The sequence below is a fragment of the Odocoileus virginianus genome, chromosome 13, assembly GCF_023699985.2.
Source record: "Odocoileus virginianus isolate 20LAN1187 ecotype Illinois chromosome 13, Ovbor_1.2, whole genome shotgun sequence".
NCBI classification, from domain to species: domain Eukaryota; kingdom Metazoa; phylum Chordata; class Mammalia; order Artiodactyla; family Cervidae; genus Odocoileus; species Odocoileus virginianus.
The window spans coordinates 60,483,977-60,509,226 of NC_069686.1; the positions used below are offsets into that span (position 1 = coordinate 60,483,977).

The following is a 25,250-nucleotide window of genomic DNA, read 5'->3' on the forward strand; positions in this document are numbered from 1 at the left end:
AGATATTGCCCAACTCCCAACAGCAAACAAGGGCATTTTTCAGAGGAGGAACCTGAGGCCTAGGGAGGGAAATGGATTTCTGAGCAAAAGGTTAATAAAATTCTTCCCTCGTTAAGTTTCCTAGAGATAGATGGAGAAGGGACAATCAATACTGATGAGAGTATACAGGAGCCCCGCCTGCGCTGCATCTGGACTGCAGACCTTGAAACATTCAGGGGGGTGCCACGGGGTGGCCTTGCCTGCCGCCGTGGCTTAGGGGACAGCCGTGTCGCCTGTCGGGATCCCAGGAAGCCATGCCTGCAGGACTGTGGGGCACGAGGCTTCCATGCCCTCACGGCTCCCACTGACACCCTGTGAGGGTCTCCCTTCCTTTCATCCTCTCTCCCTAGTCTTTCCCTGAAGAGAGGACAGCTCCTGGGATGGCCAGAGGGCTGCTGACAAAATACAGGAGGGTCACGGCCACAGAGGGCCCAGGGCCACCTGCTGGCCAGGTATGCACCCTGCCTGTGGTCTCCTGGAGACTCACTCCAGGCATGGCCCACGGCTGGCTGGTGAGTCTACAGTTTAGAAGAACCTGAAAAGGTTCCCTGCTGGGCATTGCTGGACTTCACTGGTCAGTGATGAGGTGGGGTCAGAATCTTCTGACTCCACGCTGTACTCTTCTTTCATCCTGGAAATCTCCCTGAACACAGGGGCCCAGCTTGAGGGACGTCTCAGTTTGAGTCAGAAAATACACACATGAAAAACTATAAGCAATACACAAACTTAACAGAACCATAAGCAATTACAGATGTGAGTGGTGGGAAGCGACAGGAAGGCTGATTAAACCAATCTCAATTTCCAGTCCCCTTTACCCTTGCTTGCCTACACTATGGAGACTACGATAGTAAAAAAACTCAACTTCCCAGCTTCCTCTGTAGTTAGATGTAGTCAGATGACGTAGTTCTAGCCAGTGAGATGTGAACACATTCTTGGGAAGCACATTCTGTTCCAAATGAAAAGCCAAAGCCTCCCAAAGAGAAAAATGCTTAACCTTGACTTCCCTCCTTTTTGCCCAAAACATAGCTGTGAGGTGTGGGGCTGCAGCAGCCACGTTGCTAACATGCAGTATAAAGCATGGGATCAAAGCTGGCAGAGCAGAAAGGGAAAAGGACTGTGGTCACTGTGGCAAGGAGCCACTGTGCCACCTCTGCGTTGCCCATCTGTGGACCACTTCTGTGGGGCACAACCTCCAGCCGTTTAAGCTGCTGATGTATAGCTTTGTGTTGTGTACAGAAGAAGAGATACTCAACTGATACACAGAGTGATATTGCAATGAATGAACACTCCTCTGTGCGTTCAGAAGGAGGAAGAGGGTGAGATTATGCTCCGCTGCACATCTGGGCATGCAGATGCAGACCTGCCCTGCAGGATATGCTCACCTTTTTCTTTCTACAATCCCAACCATCTCTAGATGTGGCCATCTGTCTACATTTGGGGCTTGGCAGGAATAGAGGAAGGAGGAGCCTTGCTATGTGTCTAATCCCAGAAAGGCTGATCCACTCCAGGACACTGGGAGTTGAATAGTTGCCCCATCGGCTTCTCAACAAACTGTCTTCTTAGGAGTCCCAGGCTGCACGTGTGGGGACATGGGACTCCTTGAACCTCCTATTCCAGCCCCAGTGCTGGCCCCTTTGCTTCTAGGCATTAAATCCAGCCTCAATGAATGGGGTTGGGGGGGAAGCAGGCAGGCCTGGCCACACCATGGGCCATGCCGACATGTTACCCTGTGGGCATCGCAGTGGGTGGCATCGTCGGAGGAGAAGAGCACGGCATCCTTGATGAAGTTGGACAGGGCACGCAGGATGAAGGACACAAACAGGTGCATGTGGATGTAGTTGCGGGTGCAGTGGAGCCTCCTGGAGAAAAAGAATGCAGGGCCATAGGTGGCAGAGCCGGAGGGTCCAGCTCAGCGCCCCCACCCCCTACCCCATGCGCCAGGGAAACCCAGATACTGGACGTGACACCTCTATGAATTTCCCTGTTGGCAGAACCCGAATGCGAGCCCAGGCCCCCAGTGGCCAGCCTACTGTGTCATGCTGCAATTGAAAAAAATGCTGAGATTATAAGAGTGGGATTCAATTCTGCCTCGACCACCACCTGCAGCTCCCAGAACTGTTAGAAGGGAGGGTGGGGAAGATGGGCAGAGAAAGTACACAGGCCATGGGGAGGAATCAGATCCAGGCTCTGCCTCTTTTCAGCTACGCGGCCTAAAGCAAGCCTTTCACCAACCAGAGCCTAGGTGTCCTCCTTGCCGTAAGGGCAGAAGTCTGCCACCCGTTCCCCTCCTTCCCTATAAGAACCAGGTTTTCATATGGGGGACCCATTCCAGCTCTGGGTGTGGACAACTCCACCCCCACCCTCCTGAGAGACCTGACTAATCAGAGCACTCCACACCTGGCTGTGGTGATTGGCTCAGGGCTGGGCACGTGACCCAAGCCTGCTCTCCCATAAGAATTCCCCCAGGACTTTCACGGCAACTGATGGAGAAAGGGGTCTCCCTGCCCTGGTGCTGCTGAGCTAGTAGAATGTGTCTCTGCAGCTGCTGGGGGTGTCTCTACTGTCCCTGCCTAAAGCCTGCCTGAGGCCAATGCAGGGCAAAGCAATGGTAGGAGACAGACCTAGGTCTGCTCATACCTTTGAGAACCTAGATTCAGCCACACCTGAAGCCAGATGCCCCTGAAACTATCAGTTAAGAGCTTCAGGTCACCTTTGCTTTTCTTAAGATGTTTTAAGATGGATTTCTGTTTCTTGCAAACATGAGTCTGGCTAGTATATCTGTGAAATGAGGGCGATACCTATCTCTTAACATTGTGTGAACATCAGAAATAACACATTTAAAGCAACCAGCACAGTAAGTTCTTAGTGATGTTCAGTAAATGTCAAATGAATGAAGGAATGAAGGAGGCCACAGAAACTTCAGTGTTTTGCCACAGGTAAGCCTGAGATCTAGAGAAGACAAAGTGGTCCACCCAGACCTTCCTTTCTCTGGTCTGAGCAAACAAAAGAGACCCAAAGTGCTGTGCCTGGGGAAGGCTAGGGAGATGGAGAGCTGGTCCCTGTTCTTACCGAAAGGCACAGAGGATGCTGAGGGCCACCAGGAGCATCGCCAGGGAGGAGCTGTAGCCCACGGTGTACATGACCTTCAGCTTCAGCAGGTACTGGTACTGCAGAGAGAGAGGCCTCGGTCAGCTCGCCTACCCACCGCCTGAATCCACCCTTTGACCTGCTCCAGGAGGCTTGAGCCCCTTCAACTCTGACTGCTATTCTGTTCACACCCAAAGCACACAAATTCATAGACTCATGATATCTTGGTTTGGGAAAAGACCTTGGGCATCATCTGATGCCAGTTCAAATTTCTACCCCATACACAAGGACCCTGATCGCCACCCTGAATTCAAGTCTTTGCTTGGATACCTCCAGGGACGGCGTCTTCACTGGTTTTTGAGGAACTCACTGACTGTACAACAGTGCAAAGTATTAGATATCTTTTCTCAAGTGAATCTAAAACCTATTACTTTTAAATTGCACCTATTGGTCCCTTTTCTGCTTCTGGAGTCACTGAAAGTAAAGTGAATCTCTCTTATACCTAAAGCCTATCATTATTTTATTTTTTTATCATTATTTTTTTTAAGTATTTTTATTTAATTTATTCAGATCGTACTGCACAGCATGTGGGATCTTAGTTCCCAGACCAGGGATCGAACCTGTGCCCCCTGCAGTGGAAGCGCAGAGTCTTAACACTAACCCACCAGGGAAATCCCTTTCTTTTTTTCATCATTATTTTTAAAATAACTTTTTTATGGTAGAATAGCTTTAGACTTATAGATGAGTGACAAAGATGCTACAGAGAGGTCTGTCCTTTCTGAACACAGTTCTTCTGCCCAACTGTTCCCCACTTACTCAGCATTCAGTATTCCCCATGTCTTTAATCTCTTTCTATTACCCATCACTATTTTCCCTCAATTAACATGCTACAGTTTGTGAATGTCCTTCTTAAACAAGACACCCTGAACCAGACACTTGAGAAGCTACAGATGTACTCTGACCAGTGAGAAGCAGAGTGGGCCCTGATTTACACACGGCAATCCCTGTTCTATACACTGTGCCCCTATCAATGCCGCCAGGCGGTCATGACTTATTCAGCAGCCACTGCACACTACTGGCTCAGCTTTGACTCAACATCTCAAGGGAGTGGAATAATGTATATAGAAACAAATGTAAAGACCTGTATTTTTTAGGTTCAAAAAATAAATTGTACAACAGTCTCTAAAAGAATCAAAGAAATAAAGAGTAAAGCAATAATGCCATTCCATTTTTTTTTTTTTAGCAACCACATTAACTAATATTTAAAAGTGCTAATATTCCATGTAGGTGAGGTTATGTGGTGGCGGTGCTTGGTTGCTAAGTCATGTCCGACTCTTGTGACCCCGTGGACTGTAGCCCACCAGGCTCCTCTGCTCATTGAGTTTCCCAGGCGGGAATACTGGAGTGGGTTGCTATTTCCTCTTCCAGGGGATCCTCCTGATCCAGGGATCGAACCCATGTCTTCTGCATTGCAGTTGGTCTCCTGCGTTGCAGGCAGATTCTCTACTACTGAGCCCCCAGGGAAGCCTCAGGTCCAGTGGGAGTGAAAAACTGGCTCAGTCTCTCTGGAAAGTAGCACCGACCAAACACCACACGCATTCCTTCTGACTTCCCGTCCACCTCTAGGAATTAATTCTAAGAATTGTCAGAAATATAAAAGCACATTTATACATAAAGATGCTTATCACAGAACTATTTTTGATGAAAAACATGCAAATGCCCAACAACAGAATAGTTAACCAAATTCTTTTAAGTTCAAATTATTTCAAAATTAGGCTATATTAAAATGCTACTTATCAAGAGTTGCAAAAGATGTCAGGACATAATGTAATGCTAAGTGAAAAGGCAGAATACACTTTTACATGTACAGTGTGATTTCTGCTTTATGCAAAGAAAAGTGTTAGGTTGAATTGTATGACTCTTCCCTTTTTTGAAGATCAAAAAGCTTGAATATTGGTCATCTCAGGCAGTTCAATCTCATACATTCATAGAAACAAGATCGTAAGGAGTTGTGTTAGATATTAGTGATTAGATTATAAACTGGTGGATACAGTCATTATTTTCATTTGCACTTTTTTCTGTACTTTTCACTTCTCTTCAGTGTTAAGTATTGTCTTGTAACCAGAAGAAAAGGGTAACAAGAAAACACCAGCACACAGACACTACTGAGGAAATCTGACAGGCGTTTATACGAAAACGACCTTGAGGTTTGAGTGGCCCACGCTCCACGGTGTTACAGAAGTGTATGCAGGGGGAACACCGAAAGGCTTCAGAGTCAAGAGACAAGGGCTCCAAACCTAGGACTGCCACTATTCAGCAGTCCTGGGAAATCACTTAACTTCTGTGTGACCCTGGGCAAGTCACTAAACTTCTCTGGGAGCCTCAGATTCCTCATCTGTAAAATGGGGATAATATCCACCGTGCAGGCTTTTTAGAAAAACAGTTACGGTATCGGGTAGAGTATCTAGACAATGCCTGGCCCTTAGAAGACCTCAGTCCGTGTTAATTTTCTCCATCTTCACCCTCTGCCCCACTATCCACTGTTAAGTCTGAGTCAGCAGTCTAAGACTGTGGTATGAAGTATGAGGCATGAGGTAGCTGCTAGAACAATTAGGCCTCTTCTCGGCTTCATTAATGGAGTGCTGTGGAGGAGCAAGCCACGTTGGAATGTCTGGAGTGTTCCAGGCCTGGGTGTGTTATTTTAAGAGGAACATTAATGAACTGGAGCATTTCCGGAGGGGGGTGGCCATGTCATCTGAAGAGTGCATTAAAATACTTTAGTGCACCACATCCTGAAGGAAACAAAGTTAGGGAAGAAGGGTATTAAAATGACTGATGTCTAAAAGAGTAAGACTGAACTGTAAGCTCCAGACAGGGCAGAAGTTATCAGAAAGTAGATTCGACTCAGAGGGACCAAAATTCTTCTGACAGCAGGGGGGACTTTTCACAGGTTAGCCGCCATGGGACACTGCCCTTCCCCACTGAGGTGACTGCAACTCCAGAAGCCAGAGCCACCTCTCAGGAATGAGTGCAGGGATTCAAGAGGGCAGCAGGTTGCATTGGGTCGACGGTTCCTAGCCTTTAGGATTTCAAAGAGCAATGAAATGTCAAAAGTCTGGAGACTGAGGTGTCACCCCTAGGATCTTGCCATGTGCAGGATGCACCCCAGAGCTGAGGGCACCAGCTCACTCAGCAGACACCTGGTTTTGCAGCCCTGGGTCAGAAGCAGCGGGTCAGCCCGTGGCAGCGCGAGGAGGCATGGATGACAAGTGCAGAGGGTCCAGGCTGAGTATCGCATGCTGTCCTGTGGCTGGGTTACCGTCCGCCAAGTGACCCTCAGGACATCCCAGCCAGCTCTGCCTTTGTCTTCGAGATCTGACCCCAAAAGAGCCCTGTTCCCCCGAAGCCAGACGTGAGCTCAGTGACCTCAGCCTCTGCGACACCTGCCCCCGGAGGGCTAGGGGTCCAGAAGGAAGCCTCGCTGCCGTCGGTCCTGGATGAGGCTACCTGCCTCTCTGCTGTGCGTCCTGACTGGGCCCCTTCCTTCTCCATCCTCTACGTTAGGGGACAGCAGACATTTTCCATAAAGGGGCACACAGCAAACATGTAAGCTTAAACATTCCGTCTCTTTTGCAACTACTCAATTTAGCCCCTGCCATGCAAATGGATGTGGCTGTGTTTCAATAAAACTTTATTTGCAAAAGCAGGTGGTAGGCTGGATTTGGCCCAAGGGCCCTAGTTTTCTAACCTCTGCTCCGGGTAAACAAAGTCAGCTTTATGTATCCACGTGGCAGCTTTGCCTGGCCTTTCTGCTAATCTGAGTCCACTGTTGGCAACTGGTGCGTGCTAAGTCAGGAAGTTGCAAAAAGACAATCAGTAAATACATACTTTCACAGTCATTTGATTAAAAGAAAAAAATACATTTTAACACTCAGAAAGGATGATTCAGTTCTCAGAATAAAAGACTAAGTTTGTGGGGAATTCTTTGGCAGGGCAGTGGTTAGGACTCCACACGTTCACTGCCAAGGGCCCAGGTTCAATTCCTGGTTGAGGAACTAAGATTCCACAAGCCACACAGCCAAAATGAAAAAAATTAAAAATACAAAGGCTGTGCTTGTCTGTGGTCTGGCATCAGGGACCAGTGTATCCCATGATCTGGAAAAATTTCCACCAATCTTAGGGATTCTAATATTTTTTTACATGAGCTGAAGTTATAGTAAGTCTTTTATTTTTTTACTATTTTTGGGCAATTAATTTTCTCAGTTAAGTCCAGAACTCTGCATTTATCTTTGTTAAATCTCTGTGCCTTCTCTGGCACTTTAGAGTTTCAACCCAGCCATGAATATCATGGTTCAGGCCCTGGCCTTTGTTCTTATCCAGCTGACTAATGTTAGCCAACAGTTCTTAAGTGTGGCTTCAACAGATATAACTCACAAAACCAAAAGCTCTTTAGGGTCCTCAGTAATTCCTAAGGGTATAAAAGTTTTCTGAGGCCAAAAAGTTTGAGAATTGCTGGTCCAAGCCATGCATGTGTCCCATCCCTCTGCCAGGAAAGGTGCAGAAGTGGACCGGCTCAAGTCACATTGGGTCAGTGAGATGTGAGGACGGGCTTACTGGATGTTTGCATATGAAGCTTTGCTGCGGTTAGCAAGAGAGGTCAGGCTGTCCCTCCTCCTGGCCAAGCAGGCCTGGGAGTCTGCGGCTGCCATCACCAATGGCACACACCTGACAACAGGATCCCAGCCCCGGGATAAGTCACCAGGCTATCAAGAAAAGAGATTGAAAAAAACCTCATCCTGAGTGGTACTGCTTCATTACAAGCGCCTGACGCCCGTCCTCTACATCCTAGTTACATGAGCCACATTAGCTTATGAAGCCCCTTGGAAGTTTCTGTCACTTACAGCCCATGCATCCTTCTGAACCTCCATCCTGCCATCCATACATGTGATCCTTCTGAATCTTACAGACTTTACAAAGGTGATCCACACAAGCCTCCTGTCTTCACATAGGTCAGAGACAGAAACGGAACTCTACAGAGGTCAGGGCCCATTCACTGGCCCTCCAAAGCCATGCGTAATCCCTATTAAATTATTCCACCTGGATCTGAAGATCTCACGTATCTTCCCTAATTGGATGATAAGCCCTGGGAGAGAAGGAACTCCATCCTCCACTAGAGTCCCCCACCCAATCTCCTTCAGGAAGGACTCTGAACAGAATGGCCTCTTCAGGGCGCCCACACGCCAGCATCTTCTCTCAAACCAGGCCTGCCTGCAGCCGGGTGCTCCTGCCTCCTGGAGCCTGAGTCTCCTCTGAGAAGGGACCCTTGTGAGCAGGCGCTGCGGCCCCTCACCCTCCCCAGCACTTCCAGGGTTCACTCTGCTCCTTCTGAAGAGCTCAGGACCATTACTCACCCCATTTCCCAGATGGAGAAATTGAGGCACAGAGGGGTTGCATCCTCCCCACCCCCCACCAAGGTCACAGGGCAGGTTCAGACTCACACTGGCCCGAGCACTTAGCCCCATCACTGTGTTTTGGGTTTCAGGCCAACCTGGCCCCCACGTCCCCACGGCATGTGGCCGTTCCCACTGCGCCGCGGTCCTCAGGGTCCCCCCCCTCCAGGCTGGCGGGCCAGGACAGAGAGCTGGGAGGGTGTGGGGCTGAGGAGGGCAGCCCCGGGTCAGCCGACCTAGCCCTGGGCCGGCTTCACGCTACCTCCCCAGGCCCCTCCACCCCGCAGGGAGGCGGGGCAGGCTTACCCGCTTCTCGCTGGAGGAGTCGTTCACGTTGACCCCACAGGCCAGATCAGGTCTGGGGAAGGTTTCTGACCAGCCGCCCTGTGTGCAGTTCCGGAACATGGAACCTGTGGGGACCAAGCATCCTGGGGTGAGCGGGGGAACGGACAGATGGCCAGGTTTCTGGGCGCCCTTGTCCACCTCAGTTGCCGGTGGAGGGGGCTTCCTTCTGTCACCCTGTCCCTTTCTCCGAACCCCACAGGGCAGCTCCAACTGCTCAGCTGACCCTTGAAGGCTTTGTGAGACTCAGTCCGGAAAAGAGATAGGAAAGGCGTGTGGGCACACAGCCCTAGTGGGGTGCGCGTGTACGTGTGAGGGACGGAGCCGCGGTTCTGGATCCCTTGACCTACACACCTGGTGGGCGCTGAGCCGTGAGCACCCCACCTCCCAGCCTCTGAGCACCGCCCACCTCCCCCTGGGCCCCCACGGCCTCACCCACACCCACGCCCCACACCCCCTGGGCCAGGCACCAGGCTCCACCACGAGGGAGGTGACCGACACGTGTCCCAGGCCCCAGGCCCAGCACAACTTCCAGGGTCACTGCTCGGCTAGCTGGGTGCCCCTCAGAGAATAGTAAGACGCTCCTCTGGCAGGCATGGCAGCGCCTCCGATGATGAGAGAGGCCGTATGCAGTGCTTAAGAACGGCAGGTTACACACCCCAAGCCAAACAACACTGGCCTCACACTAATGACCATGTGTTTACTCAGTTACAAAACCTCACGCTCTACTATAACAATACACATGTGCCAGGCACTGTTCTAAGCATGTGAGAGGTATTAACTCATTTAATCCTAACAAGACTATGAGGTCGGCACTGTTACTTTTATAGTAAAATGTATTGTAACATGAAAATACTACACCCATTTTACAGCTAGGAGAACTGAGGCACACGGTGGTTAAAGAACTTGCTCAAGACCACATTCCAGTCAATGTAGAACATGAGATTTGAGCCCCAGGGCTCAGGCCTATATTCTTACCCACAGGCTTTGTACTAACCCCCTTTCTCACTCTGCTCTTCCTGCTCCCAGGCCCTGAAAAGTGAAAGTCACTCACTCGTGTCTGACTCTTTGGGACCCCATGGGCTGGAATTCTCCAGGATAGAATACTGGAGTGGGTAGCCTTTCCCTTCTCCAGGGGATCTTCCCAACCCAGAGATTGAAACCAGGTCTCCTGCATTGCAGGCAGATTCTTTACCAACTGAGCTATTAGGAACAGCCATTTAAAGGATGAGTCCCCCAGAGAAATCTGCCTGGTTGGTGAGGACCTGGCCACGCCCATAATTAACTTTTCACAGGCTCCTGGTTCTACTCCTGCACTAACAAGCTCTATTTATTTATTGATTTGGCCTTGCAGCATGCAGGATCTTAGTTCCCTGACCAGGGATCAAACCCGTTCCGCCCGCACTGGGAGTGTGGAGTCTTAGCCATAGGACCACCAGGGAAGTCCCAGAAGTTCTACTTTATACATAACTTCACACCCTGCTCCCCAGTGTCTGAAAATCAGCGGAGCTAACATGCATCCCCTCGCAGGGAGCCGCCCTTCGGCGCCGCTCTGTACTATAAACCACGAGATCACTGCGGCCCTCTGTCTCTCAAGGCTAGTGTGCCCCTCTCACACGGAAGGGACCGTGGCTCCCCTGCCTCCCCTCCCAGAGACCCCAGGGGCTCCCTAGGGCCTGCCTCCCCAGAGCCCTTGCTCATCAAACATCTGTGGGCTGGCTGGCTAGGAAAGCAAATGAGGGAGGAGGAAGGGCCCTCTCTAAGCGTTTTCACAAGCGAAGTGGGAAGAGCTTACCCCGGTGGAGCTTTTTAGAGCGAGAGCCCCAAGACTGGGGTAGAAGAGCTGCCAGGCCAAGACAGAAGTTGGGAAAGCCGCGCGGGGGGCTTCCCCGCCTGCAGTGACTGGCTCAGCTCGGCTGCATCCCCCACCCTGGGCTGCCAGGGGGGCCGAGTTCCGGTCCCCAGACCTGGCTGCTGCCGAGGCCGCAGGGGGCTGACCCCAGCTCTGTACAAAGGAGCCCTGCTGCTCCTTCTGCTCCAACCAGTATCCTGTCGGGGCTCCCCAGCCACCCGAGCTGGGCCTGGTGTGATTCTCCCTGACTGGCCCCATGGCCTAGGCCACCGTCTCTGGGGGGTTAGGACCAAACAGATTCCACTCAGCAGGAGAAACATGGTGGCCATTTCTAGAACTAGCCACTGTGTTAACGCGCTGATCCTAATGGCATTCCTCTGAGGGAGGTTTTGCTGGCCTGTCTCAGACAAGAAAACCATGACCCAGAATTGGGCAACAGAGCCAGCCACGACGTGGCCCGTCATTGTCCCACCCTCCTGCCTGCCCCGTCCCTGAGATCCCAGAGGCAACTCCAGCAGGAGACCGTGGCCTTTGGGCTCTAGGCATGCCAGGTCTATGATGGCTCAGGAGACCTGGAGCACGGGTCAAGAACCAGCCAGATCTAAGTTCAAAACCCAGCACTGGCTCTTGGCTGCTGCGTGGCCTGAGGTGCATCACTTCTCTGTACCAAATGGGAATAATCACCTACACTGCAGGACGGGGCAGGAAACCCAGGCTGGTGCTGGACACAGAGACGGAGCCATAGGGCTACTTCCCTTCTGCCTCTGGCCTTTCTGAACTAGACCACAAATGGTGGGGCCTGGAGTCTTGGAATTTAGGAGATGAGTGGAAGCTTTCTGTTATTAAATCAAGCAAGCCAGGTTGTCAGAGAGGAAAGAATGGTGGTCAAAGGGCGGCTGGTTGGACAAGAAACTGAAATAAAAGCACACAGACTCCCTGGAATCCAGAAGTGGTTATCAGACAGTGTATCGCTGGAGGCTGGGCTGTCTGTCTGGACGCCTCTCCTCACCGACCCAGCAGGATTCCCAAGACAACGCTGCATAAGATGCAGGCCAGGTGCCCAGGGCAGTGAACAAGGCGATGCCCCCTGCTGACATGGCTCCTAGTAGAACCACAGAGGAGACGAGGGGTGGGTTCCCATGGGCCCCCATCCACTCCCCCTGAGTTTAATTCCTAATATGTCAGGGGTTCTGACCTAGGTTCAGGTCAGTGACCACTTCAAGGGTCCCCAAAAGTACAGCCAGTATTTTTGTGCATATGTGTGTTTGTGTGAGCATGCACACACAAGCAGTCCAGGGGAAGAGCCAGGTCAAAGCTTTTATGTGACTCTCTAAAGCCTCATCAGGTTAGGAATCTGCTGCAGTTAGGCTCCCATCCCCCACCAAGACAGAAGGGAAAGAAAGCCAAGGTCTGACCCCACTCAGGAAGTGTGTTTTTAAAGAAGAAATACTGGAAGACCAGGGCCCTCTTAAGAATCAAAGGAATGCATCCTAGACGGAATATTCTAGGCTCCAGCACAGACACACAAGTATCTGGGTACAGAATCCAGCCTGTGGTTTCCCAGCCACACAGACATTCTGCCTGGGCCCATGTAGTGGGTGCCCTGAGAAAGAGTTAGTTTATTCTACTTTTTTTCTTCTTTCAAAGGGATGAGTCTGGAGCACCAGCTTGTTCTCATTGGACACACCTTCCTTTCTTGGGGTGGGAAGTCCTGGAACCCTTGGGATGCTACTGAGGAGCCTTTCTTCAGACTCTAGACCCAAGGTGGATTTATGGGGAGAGAGCAGATAGAGGACAGATGGTTCTCAGTAACTTGAGGCTGGACTGGTCCTGACCTATGCTCCTGGGCTGGCCAATCCCCTGGGCCCGCAGCTGGGTATGAGCACAGTAGGCCCCAGGCTGAGATGATCCCCGCCGACCCTCATCCCCCAACCACGCCCCGGATCCCTAGCAAGGACCGCAGAGGGCAGCGCCTCCGTGAGACCGTGCAGGTGGGCGGATCCCGCAGCCCCACAGTGACACCAGGTGGCCGAGAGAGGAAACTGCAGCCCCTGTCTCCTCACCTCCCAGCTGTGAATCTGAAGCCAAAGCTAAACTCCTCTCAGACCTTGTTATGTTCGCTCTTTAACTGGGCCAAGTGGAGAGAAAAGGTCTGTGGTTTGCAGGGGTTTTGTGACAACTAAAGTTTAAATCTGTAAAAATGCCTAGTACATGACAGGGTTTGGTCCAGCGTTAGCCCCTGTTAGTCCCTAAGTGTTCCCTGTCTGAGACAACTTCCTCACTTCCTCGTCTAAAATTAAGGAAATCCGTATAAACTGCAGCTTTGCTCGGGTGAGAGATCGCTCAGGAGACCAGAAGCTTCCAGAGAGGGCAGAGTTCATCCGTAGGGCCTAGTAGAGAGGGCACGGAGGAAGCGAGTGTCCCGGAAGGCCAGCCCAGGCTAAGCGGGACCCAGACAGGGCTGGAGCAAGGGCCCCGGGTGCCAAGGGGCCAGAAATGTGGAAGGAAGGAGGGGAGCCCCCTCAGTGGGAACACAGGGCAGAGAGGAGCAGGCCTGGCCTCCTTTACCCTTCCCTGGTATTTGACCCCCTGGCCCCTTGCTTGGCACCGACAACTCAGCCCACCCCACACACCCCCAAGTGAGGCTTCCAGTCGCCAGCAGGGACCACTCCCATCCTCCCATTCACTCCCTGTCCCCAGAGAAGTCTTGGCCGCGCGCCTCCAGGCCAAGGCCCACCCGGAGGGCTGCCCCACAGCTGCCCAGTCGGCCCCCCGGGCTGAGTTGTTACCATTCCTGCCCACGAGCATCCAGAGGAACCGCGGGCATGCCACTTCCACTGTCTGTCCCAGCGCAGAGGATGGCCAGCAGCTGGTGTTGTCCCATAGCCCCCGGCAGCCTGCCAAGAAGAGCAGCAGGATCAGACAGGGTCTCAATGTGGATACGCCCCCCCACCACCACCACCACCCACAGCCTAGCACACCTCCAGCGCCTGCGTCTGGTGTTGCCCCCCACATCCCTCCCAAGGATAAATTGGTCTCAACACGACGCAAAGTTGCACTTACGGTGAGCAGCTAGTATAAATCTGTCCTTATGGACACTGAATTTGAGGTTGCTTCCTCTTTGTTTGGTTTGGCTGCTAGGAAGCTCAGAGCCAGATCAGTGGCCCACTTCGGGTAACTGAAAGACTCTGACATGAAAAAATTATTGTGTGTCCGCAGTGCAAAACTAGGTGCTGTCTTAAGCACAGCCTTCTGGTTTACCTGATTCTGAGGTTCTCTGGCCTTTTGTGTCTTTGAGCTATTTCGCAACTCTATAAATTGTAGATAACTGATGGCCATGCTAATGATTCCTGTCCAAAGAAATGTGGGATCCACATTTCTGTCACTTTCTTTGCATTTGCATGACTATCAATTACCTAGAATTTATACAAAATCGTTTTCAGTCAGTTTTGCATCTATTTGCCTTATATGTACAGTACTTTGAATTCTCCTGTGAACCGGTGGTTAATGTATTACTGGCTCTCTCATTACTTAAGTACAATGTTTGGCAGGATACTCTGTTAAAAATTATCATTTAACAGAACCAGCCACCAATTCTCCCACAGAAGATCCCGGGGGAAGAGAACCAGAGAAACTGCTCCTGTGACAGACTTCTGGGGGCCCATGCCACCTCGGAGGACATCACCCAGGAAGGTCTGGAGCACACTGGAAATAGAGGTGATACCATGAGGTCCGCAGTCACCCTGCATCCAGTCTGGGGAACATAAAGCAGACCACAGCACCCTGGAGCCCACAACCTTCAGAAAGAACTCAAGATTCTTGAGTCCCAGAGACCTGGGTTCCGATCCTCCCACCACACCTTGCTGCCCAAGCCCTCCTGAGGTTGTCCAGGGAAGAGATCACCTCCACGTGGAAAGCCTGGCACTCACTGGGTGCCAGGGAACGGCAGCTCCCTCCCAATCCTCTTCCTCACCAAGTCCTTTTCTGTTTCATCCTGGCATTGGGGGGGGAGGGGTAACCCAGCTGGGTCCTCTGACCTGCAGGGCAATTTTTTAGCTCCAGTGACTGATGGATAGGTGCAGTCTGAAGGGGTCCCTGGATTACCCAGCTGGTTAATTCCCAGTTTTTATAAAGAGCAAGAGTCTCTTTTCAGGCATGAATAAAACCAGGCTCAAAGTTTCAGCATCCTCCTGGACACTTTTATCCCCTCCACGTGAAGTCTCCCTGGCGATCTGTCCCACTTTAGAGGTACTGATCCTGCAGTGGACATCTGTGTCAGTGGGGAGATTCTGATTCCGTTGTCCTGAGCCCCAGGAATCTGCAGGCTAAGACCTCCCTACAGGGGTTCTGTATGTGGTCATTAGGCTTTGCTTTGAGAATCTTCATACTGCATCCCTCCCTTCCCACCGCAGAGGCCCCTTCTTCTGGGCTCACACCAGCCCTGGGCTCCGGGAGCCCATCCAAGATGATTGTGAGAGGCCAGGGGAGGTCACAGCTGGAGGGGGCAGGGCTCCTCCTGGTGCCTGGGTGCAAATGGCTCCCCGCCCCAGGCAGTGGATCTAAAGAGCAGGAACCAGTCTGATTCATGACCGCTGGAGGCCTGTGCCCACAGAACTGGGCATGGCACAAGCACTCAACAAGCGCCTAAGGAAAGGATGAATGCCCGAGTCTCTGGCCCCTGTTCCCCTCCTCATCACCCACTCCTTGTAAATGGGCTTTCGCTGTGATGCCACACATGATTTCTGAATCCCACGTCCTCTGTTTGCCAGCTCTGCTTGATGCCAGCAGGAGTTGCTCTGTGCTTTACACACAGGAGGGCATTCCACCCACAGCAGTGCTGCAAGGCACCTGACTCTGCCCTCATTTACAAATGAAGCGACAAAGCAAGGAGGTGGGTACCTACAGTCACCCAGCCAGGAAACGGAAGGGCTGTGAGGTAACTGTCCAGCCAGGCTCCTGGGTGCCACCTCATGGGCTCTGCCCACCTGCTTGTCTCCAGAGGCACCAGCCCCAGTTTCTTAGGGAAAGATGCCTGGCTGGGGCAGAGCAGCCCCGGGAGGTTGTGGCCCTGAGCAATGGGGGGGGGGGGGGGGGGGGGGGAGACAGAGGAGGAGAATGCCACGGGGACTCAGAGTGGGGCCTGATGGCGCTCCTACAATGACACTGGAAGCTTCCAGGGGGCCAAGGACCAGGGCCTGAGTTCTTTGAGGAAAGTGGGGCATGAGAACCCCCTTGGATGTTCCAGAGCCTTCACCCCAACTTTCACCGTGTGCACCGAAAGAGGGCGGGCTGGACCTTCTTTCTTCTCGAACGTCCCCAGGGCACACGGGAAGGTTCTGCACTGTCCGGGCACCGGTCCTCCAGGTTCCCGCCATGGGCGTGGCTCGCCAGGCCTCTGAGTGACTGTCGCCTCCCCGGATGCCCTTGGGACAGTGACGTGCTCCCGAGAGGCCCCAGACAAGGGGCACAGGGTGCCTCCTCTCTGGCACAGCACCCCACATCCTGCCTCCTTCCGCAGAAGCCCCGTTTACAATGCAGCCGCCCTTCCTCCTAGAAGCGCTGGGGGCGCTGCCCACTGCGGGCACACGAAGGAGCCTCTTCCCCCACTTTGGGAGCCATGGCTTCAGGACTGAGGCTGGTCAGGTCAGCCAGGGCACTGGCCTGAGTCCCTGAGGCCGGACAACCCAACCCACGTCCGGCCAGCCAGACAGATGGGAAGGGTGCCAGGGCATCTGGCAGGCTTCCTGAGCTGGGTCATATCAGGTCTGGCCCACAGGGACAATGGCCTGGTGCTGGCAGAAAGCAAGGGAGGAGCTGATGGGGGGTGAGAGCGAGAGGGACAGTTTCCCCCACAGCTGGCTCATGCCCATATCCTTCCTACTGGCCAGGGGGAAGAAAAGGCTGGGAAGGGGCTGTCCAGGCTGGCGCTGTACAATGCAGGGGTCGAGTAGGGTCACTGCCCCCAAGCAGAGATGAGGAACCCAGGCCCCAAGAGGCAAAGTGCTGGTGGAGCGCTGGTGGAGCTCGGATCCCACCACCAGGCAGGGGGAGCTCGGATCCCACCTCCAGGCTGGGGGAGCGCGGATCCCACCTCCAGGCAGGGGGAGCGCGGATCCCACCTCCAGGCAGGGGGAGCTCGGATCCCACCTCCAGGCAGGGGGAGCGCGGATCCCACCTCCAGGCAGGGGGAGCTCGGATCCCACCTCCAGGCTGGGGGAGCTCGGATCCCACCTCCAGGCAGGGGGAGCTCGGATCCCACCACCAGGCAGGGGGAGCTCGGATCCCACCTCCAGGCTGGGGGAGCTCGGATCCCACCTCCAGGCAGGGGGAGCGCGGATCCCACCTCCAGGCAGGGGGAGCTCGGATCCCACCTCCAGGCAGGGGGAGCGCGGATCCCACCTCCAGGCAGGGGGAGCTCGGATCCCACCTCCAGGCAGGGGGAGCTCGGATCCCACCTCCAGGCTGGGGGAGCTCGGATCCCACCACCAGGCAGGGGGAGCTCGGATCCCACCTCCAGGCTGGGGGAGCTCGGATCCCACCTCCAGGCAGGGGGAGCGCGGATCCCACCTCCAGGCAGGGGGAGCTCGGATCCCACCTCCAGGCAGGGGGAGCTCGGATCCCACCTCCAGGCAGGGGGAGCGCGGATCCCACCTCCAGGCAGGGGGAGCTCGGATCCCACCTCCAGGCTTGGGGAGCTCGGATCCCACCTCCAGGCAGGGGGAGCTCGGATCCCACCTCCAGGCTGGGGGAGCTAGGATCCCACCTCCAGGCTGGGGGAGCTCGGATCCCACCTCCAGGCAGGGGGAGCTCGGATCCCACCTCCAGGCTGGGGGAGCTAGGATCCCACCTCCAGGCTGGGGGAGCTCGGATCCCACCTCCAGGCAGGGGGAGCTCGGATCCCACCTCCAGGCTGGGGGAGCTAGGATCCCACCTCCGGGCTGGGGGAGCTCGCATCCCACCTCCAGGTGGACCGTTGGCGGCAGCAGGCGTGGACACCAACTCCACACGGTACTAGGCATGTCCCAAGCCCTGTGACATGGCCAGCCTCCCCCAGCCGTGGCCTCGCTGTCAGGACAGGTTCAGCACTGGACCAGACCTGGCCCAGCATGTGAGGAGCACGTCTCACTGGTAGGCTCCGGTGGCTGGTACATGGTTGAACGCTTTTAATTTTAATAGTTACACCTTTTTAAAAAGAATTTACTATGCATTAAAAGGTTATACAACAGGTATATCACAGCCATGATTTTGTAGTTACTGCTGTTTAGGATGAGGCTAAGTTAAAAAAAAAAAAAGTCAATTTAAAAAAGAGAACCTTCATGCACTGTTGGTGGGAATGCAAGTTGGTGCAGCCACTGGTGAAAACAGTGGAGCTTCCTCAAAAAATTAAAATAGAGCCACCAAATGATCCAGCAATCTCACTACTGGACACACATCCGAAGGAAATGAACTCACTGTCTCCAGAGCTATCTGCAGCCCCATGTTCACTGCGGCATTACTGCCATAGCCAAAGATTGGAAACAACTTTAGTGTCCATCAAAGGATGAATCGGATAAAGAAAATCATGATGAAATATCATTCAGCCTAAAAATGTTTTAATATTTTAAAAAGGAAATCCTGCCATGTGTGAAAACATGGATGAACTTAGAAGACATTATGCTCAGTGAAAAAAGCCAGACACAGAAAGACAAACACTGTTATCATCTCACTGGTGTGTGGAATCCAAAAAAGTTAACCTCATAGAAGCAGAGAATAGAACCGGTGGTTACCAGGGGCGGGTGTTGGGGGGAAGACAGAGAGCTTGGTCAAAGATTACAGAGTTGGATTTATATATGATGGTGGTGGTTTAGTTGCTAAGTCGTGTCTGACCCCTGCGACCCCATGGACCGTAGCCTACCAGGCTCTTCTATCCATGGAGTTCTCCTGGCAAGAATACTGGAGTGGGTTGCCATTTCCTTCTCCAGGGGATCTTCCAGACCCAGGGATTGAACTCGGGTCTCCTGAATTGCAGGCAGATTCTTTATTGACTGAGCCACCAGAGAAGCCATATATGATGAGTAAGTCTAAGATCTAATGTACAGCATGATGGAAAAAAAGAGTCAACCCATTGATATAAAGGAAAACACACTATGGAGGCCACAGTACAGACGGTGCATGGTGCAGGTGGGCTGGGAGGTCTGTGGCTGGGGGAGCAGGGAGCAGACTGGCCTGCTGACTACTTGCAGGGGCCCCCTTTGCACTGCTCCAGGGTGTGAACGGAGGGCCTTGGGCCCCACTCCCTACCGGCTCCTGCTCTGAGTGAGGGACGGCTGCACAGGTGGAGCACGAGAGAGAGGGCGTGGCGTCCTGGTCTGGCCTCCCCTGGGGCCCGGGCACGGTACCCAGGTCACCGGGTTAGGGGAGGGCTGGGAGTTTTAGACCCAGACTGCAGAGCTCAGTGCCTGAGTCGGGGTTGAGGGGGACCCACGAGGTAAGAGATGGAGGAGTTTTGGAAGCAGATCTACTGTTACTGAGCCAGTAGGGGGGGCAGGGCTGCTGCGAGGCAAGCAGGGCCCAAGGCCTCCCCGCCCCTCTACCATCTCTGAGCCCACCTGTCAGCACTGACCACCTTGCTGGGGGGGATGGGAGGGAAGACGGGGGGAAGTTCAGCTAGGGAAACGAGAAAAGACACCATCGGGCCACTAATGCCATGTGGGCAGCAGGGGGTGCCTGCCCAGTGCCCGCGGCAGAGTGTGGTGGGGACAGAACACACCACCACTTACATGAACACACCACTTACATGTATGAGCCCCTCCTTCCTCATCTATAAAATAGTGCCACCCAGAATTTTGGTGGGAAGTAAATGATGTGTGTGTGCAGTGGATCTTTTTTCCTCCTGGTATTTTTTTCCCTTTTTTCTCCCCTTCCTTCTCAGATTACTGGTTCATAGCCTCCGAGAAGGCAAGAAAACTTACAATCTCCCTGACCTGTTTCCAAAGGGCCCCCGGGGCAGGGGGATAAAGAGGAATTCTAGTGCAATCATAATTCTTGAGAAAATCATAATTTTGATTTTCTTGATTGCAAGAAAATCTTGCAATCATAATTCTGAAAAAAACAGATACAGAGCAAGACTTCACTCAGACTAGGGAGACAAGAGTGTTGTGATACGCAGGGAACAGAAGGTTCCTGAAATAGGCTCAAGGGCCCTGCTGCCCATTTGCCCCAGACAGCGGGAAAACCCAGAGGGGAAACGGCTGTGGGGACACATCCAGACAAGCATACCCAGCAGCGGTTTCCTGGCTTCATCCAGCTCCCTCTGCTTTCCTCAGCCCACCCCCAAGGGCACCCTAAGGAGGTCTGCTTGGCTGTGTGAATGACCTGAACTGCAGCATTGAGGTCGGGACCGTGCTGCCCTGCGTGTGATTGCTGGACCACACACAGAGGTGGTCAGGGTGGGGTGAGAGGAACTGGAGGCCCAGGTGGCAAAGGCCTTAAAAAGCACAGCACAGGAGGCAGGCACAACAGAGAGTCCGGGGTGCTTCTCTTTAAACTGAGAAGCGCAAGCTATTCCTTGGGATGAACTATCTTGGGGAGTAGTGAGCTCTCCACTACTGAAAGAATCCAAGCAGAGAGGGTCGTGCAGTTAGGAGGCTGCAAGGGATGAGATACAGACCCTCTGAGTGGGAGGCTGGCTGCCGCTTCCCTGGGGTAGGTTGGTTCTTCTCCCTCCAAGAGGCTTGCCCAAGGCAAGTGCTTCTGAGCTTGTGAGCACTGATCCTGAGCCTCCTCCTTCCCAGACTGTACAAACTGCACTGGCCCCGAAGAGTCCTCCTCAATCACCCACAAGCTCTCCTTCCTCCAGCTGAAACGCTTCCTTTCACGCTGTCTCTCACTCTAATTAGACATTAATTGGCACCAACAGTCTCTCTCTTCCTTTATTTTTTTCTTTTTTCAAATGCAAATCTTCTTGGGGAGAATGAGAATATCAGTCACTCACAGTTCAGTCTGGATCGCAAAACAAACAATCCTCAGGATTTGCAGTCAAAAGATATGGGCTGAGAGTCCTCTTTCAGCACTGGATGATCCCGTGCCTCTAAGAGCCTCAACTTCCTCATCTGTGAGGTGGGATGGTAATAGTACTTAACTGCATGGGTTGCTTTAAGAACTAAAAAAAAATGTCCAAAGTGCTCCATAAATGTAAGTTTCTTGTTTCTGAAAAATGAGCCAGGGTCAGCTGTGGCAAGGAAAGTTTAGGGACAGGTGAGCTCTGGATAAGGTGACGGTTGTCCCAGGGTGTCTGTCTGCCAGAGGCCATCAGGGGCCAGGAGAATCCAGAAAAGGACCTGGAATGTTTGTTAGAGAAAATGCATTAAAGGCCAGCATGTAAGACATACTGATACGTGCCACTACATGGGTGAACCTTGGAAACATTAGTGGAAGGAGATGGACTCAAAGGTCACGGATTGTGACTCCATTCATACGAAATGAAGAGAGTCAGCGAATGCAGAGAGACAGGGAGTGGATGTATGGTTGCCAGGTGGGGCCCAGGAAGGAGGGAGATGAGGAGCAATGGGCACAGGTTTTATCTTGGAGTGATGAGATGAGAATGCTTTGGGGCTATATAGAGGTGGTGGTTGCCCTGTGAATGCATCAAATGCTATTGACTTGTTCAATAAGATGGTTAATATCATGTGAATTTCACCTCAATAAAAAGGCACATTGACCCCTCCCCAACCCCTTAGAAGGCAGCCCATGTTCTTTGGGAGTGGGGGGCCCACTGGCAAAGAGACAAGGAAAAGGGGATGGCGAGTTCCCACTCTGAAGGCCAGGACGTGAAGACCCAGAGAGGACCGGGGTCTTGCCAGAGGTCACACAGCCCCCAAGTGACACAGCATGCACCTGCCCAGGTCTGTCCGACCACTCTGTCTCTGGAACATTCCTCCCTAGGGTGAGGCAGAGCCCTTCCACCAGCCAGCTCTGAGGGGGTATCGGCTTCTGAAAACAGAGTGATAAAGGGCCCAGTAGGGCAGGCCATGCAGCTATTCGGGTGACCCTGAAATGCTCCCAGGAAACACTGGGAAGGCTTTGGTCACCTAGCCCGGAATAGCTGAAGAGTTAATTTTTCATCTGTGATAAGTGTGCCGAGTTTGGTGACAGTCTGGTGAGTGGCATTTCCTGGGCCTCTCTTAGCATTCAAACATTAACCTCCTCCCCAGGGAAGACCAGGCAGCTTAACCATTAACCCTGTACCCCCAACAGAGAGTCTGCCAGCCCCTCCTGGCCTCGGGCACCAGACAGATCCTTCCTGGGCGATGGGAGGGCCTTCAGGAGTCATGCTCCTGAGCGGAGTTATGGGCTTGGACCCACATCCAGGCAGCCTCAGCCCAGCCCCTCCACCCACCAGGTTCTGATGGGGATGCCGGGGCTGAGCCTGCCCAAGGGCTCCGTGGCTTTGCTGTTTCTCCTGATTTCGTTTATCGAGGGAATCTTCCCCTGCAGCCACCACATCCGTTCTAAATTCCGTGATGGCTTTTCTGGCTCAGCTTTCTCAACCCCTGAGCAGAAAAGTCCTGAAGACTTTCCCAGGAGGCTGGGTCCTCACACATCTTCTGTCTCAGGGGCTTTTAAACCAGGTTTTCAGAGCAACAGACACTTTTTCCTGAATAAAAGCTGCAGAAGGCCAAAATGCAAAAGAGACCGAAGAGGTCTGAGCCTTTGTGCTGGGGTGGGGTCACCCTGGCCCCCTTCACTTACCGGCCTGGCAGGACACAGCGGCAAACACTGCGAGTGATGGATGGCCTCACTGCACGGGGAGAGTGAGGTCTCCCCAGGAGCTCACAGCAGAGCCCGGCGGGAGCCCCTAATGAGCCCCCTCAGCCCTGGATGCACAAGTAGGACGCGGGACAGAAGACAGTCAGACCTGCTGCAAGTCAGTCAACCTGGGCGTATTCACAGCCTCCCCAGGCCTGCAGTCTGAGGTCAGCGCCCACAGGGTGATGGGCAGGTCAGGCTCTGGGAAGCACCTGCCATGGGCAACGTGGCCACACCTCTCACCTCGGCTGGTCTGTGATGAGCTGGGCAGCTGGGAGCATCCGCATCCTCTACCACAGAGGCTCTGCCTCGTCTCCCCCTGTCTCCTTCAGGCCTCCCCTTTCTACTCCCAGTCAAGGGTCTGCACTCATTCCCCTTATGAGTCAATCAGCAAACACACACCAAGAGCTCAGTCTTAGAGGAACGTGACACAGTCTGTCCCAGCCCAGCAAACACATCGCCACGATGCAGTGCAGATGTGCCAGGAGGGAAAGAAGTGCTAAGCGCGGAGGTGGGGTGGTCCTGCAGAAGTCAGGGTGGCCAGCTGCGCCAGCAGAAATCGTCTCCTGGAGGAGAGGCAGACAGACTGGAGAAGAGGAAGTGGAGCCAAAGCAGAGGACTCAGTATGTGCAAAGGCCCAGACGCACGAGAGGACGGACAGAAAGTCGTAAGCGGTTTGGTTGAGCCAAGTGGAAACATTTGGAGAGGATGCGTGAACAAGGGCCAAGTCAGGAGCTGAACCTCATCCTGGCGCCCTGGGGAACAATGGAACATTTAAGCACTTCAGATGCTAATGTTTAAAATAACCATCTGTAACTTCTTGATGTGAGCTGAAGTTTACCATCATCTCTCCCAGGGGTCTGACATTCTGGGCTTTATCCCTAAGGCCTGAATACAAGTCCCACACTCTGTCACTGGAATTTTAGACATTCTCCTTGGGGACATGAGGGCAGCTGCTGTTCCTGGGGTGGCAGGGGGCGCCCTGGAGTTCAGGAGGCTGTGACTCAATGGTGGGCCCCCTCTGAGCCATAAGGTCCCAGTTTGGTTCTCCGGAAGCACCTTCCACAGCCAGCATAGGGGAAGGAAGTTCTCATCCTGCCCATCCCTCACGCAGGGGCTAGTAACTTGGCCAGAGCACATCACAGCATCCGCACTGCTTGGCCTCTGCTTACCATGGCACCTTCTCCCTCCTGCCTCTGGCTGCACCTGGCGGGTAAGTGCAGGGATCTCAAGCCCACTCCTCCTACAACCTCAGTCTCAGTTGCCACCCAAACAAAAGTGTTCCCCAGCCTAATCCTCCTCTGAAGTCTCCATTATGTGTGTCTTGATCTGAACTCATGATTTTCATGTCTCTTTGCCCAAAATACTCTCCCTTCCTCCCAAGGTGCTGCAGCTACCTTACGACCCAGAGGTGCACGTCACACATTGAGCAGAGAGAAGGAATATGGGATCTGATGATACCCAGGAACTTTGCACGAGCTCTGGATCTTTCATGATGTGTGAAAAAGCAACCCCTATATGATGAAGCTCGCATATCAAGTCTCTGCCATGTGTACAAAAACATATTCTTAAGCCATAAGAGAGGAGTCTACGTGACATCAATCTTACCATTTTCATCTCAAAACAAGAAGTGTTAAATATTTTTGAATGAATGCTTTTAATGTCACACCAATCCCATAAAACAGATGTGGAGATTGAGGTCCAGAGACATTAAGGACTTGTTCAAGATCACACAGCCTAATTTAAAAGTTTGGGCCTCTCCTTTCCCCTCTCCTCACCTCTACTCCTCTTCCTTTTTCTTTTGTTTTAAAAACTGAAATGAAATCACATACAGAGATGGGATTGCCTCCGCCTTACAGCCACCATCATGACGAGACTAGAGGTCAAACAGTTGTCTTCCCTGGAGCGAGGGAGCAGACGGGAAGGGAGAAGAGAGGAGAGCCCCACAGACACAGCTCCGAAGATAGGAGGCAACGACCCAGCAGGAACAGCGGCTCGGGCGGTGGCTGGGTTCCTGGGAGTGTGTGGGGTGGGGTGGGAAAGGAGTCACGGGCCTGGCCGTGGGGGAAAACAAGAAAGTAGATAACCAACAGCTCAAGAATTTCATGAGCAAAAGCCATGACCTGGAGAGAACAATACTGCAAAAGAATATGCCTGGTGGTAAATTAGAGGAAAAGGATCATTTTCCAAAGACACTCAAACTACCAAGATGGAGGTAGGAGCAAGCAAAAATCAGAACAGACCTCTAACTAGTCAGGAGATTTAATCTGCAACAAAAAATCTCCTGACAAAGAAAAGGCCAGATGGCCACCCTCATACAGTCTACCAAACATTTAAAGAATAATTAACACCAAGTCTCATCAAACACTCCCAAAATACTGTAAAGGAGGAAGTACTTGTAAAATCATTCTATGAGGCCAGCATTGTCCGATACCAAACACACATAAACACTCTACAAGAAAAGAAAACTACAGACCAATATCCCTGATGAACAATGATATAAACATTCTCAACAAAATACTAGCAACTGAATTGAACAACACATACACCATAACCAAGTGGGATCTATCTTTGGGATGCAAGGATGGTTCAACATGTAAAGATGCTTTGTGTGATGCACCACAATAACAGAAGAACAAAAAACACATTATCACCTCAACAGATGCAGATAAAGTATTTGATAAGAATCAACA

General features: G+C 52.6%; 1 protein-coding gene across 1 annotated transcript in view; it reads right to left on the reverse strand.

Moving 5' to 3' along the window:
• The window catches only part of SCTR (secretin receptor), a 67,351-nt gene that overhangs the window by 24,301 nt on the left and 17,800 nt on the right, over nucleotides 1-25,250 (reverse strand). The window contains exons 3-6 of the mRNA XM_070476315.1: nucleotides 13,560-13,667; nucleotides 8,883-8,986; nucleotides 3,109-3,206; nucleotides 1,766-1,898 (exon numbers count right to left, since the gene is read on the reverse strand). Coding sequence (XP_070332416.1) covers nucleotides 1,766-1,898; nucleotides 3,109-3,206; nucleotides 8,883-8,986; nucleotides 13,560-13,667 — 443 coding nt within the window. The remainder of the gene's footprint in view (nucleotides 1-1,765; nucleotides 1,899-3,108; nucleotides 3,207-8,882; nucleotides 8,987-13,559; nucleotides 13,668-25,250) is intronic.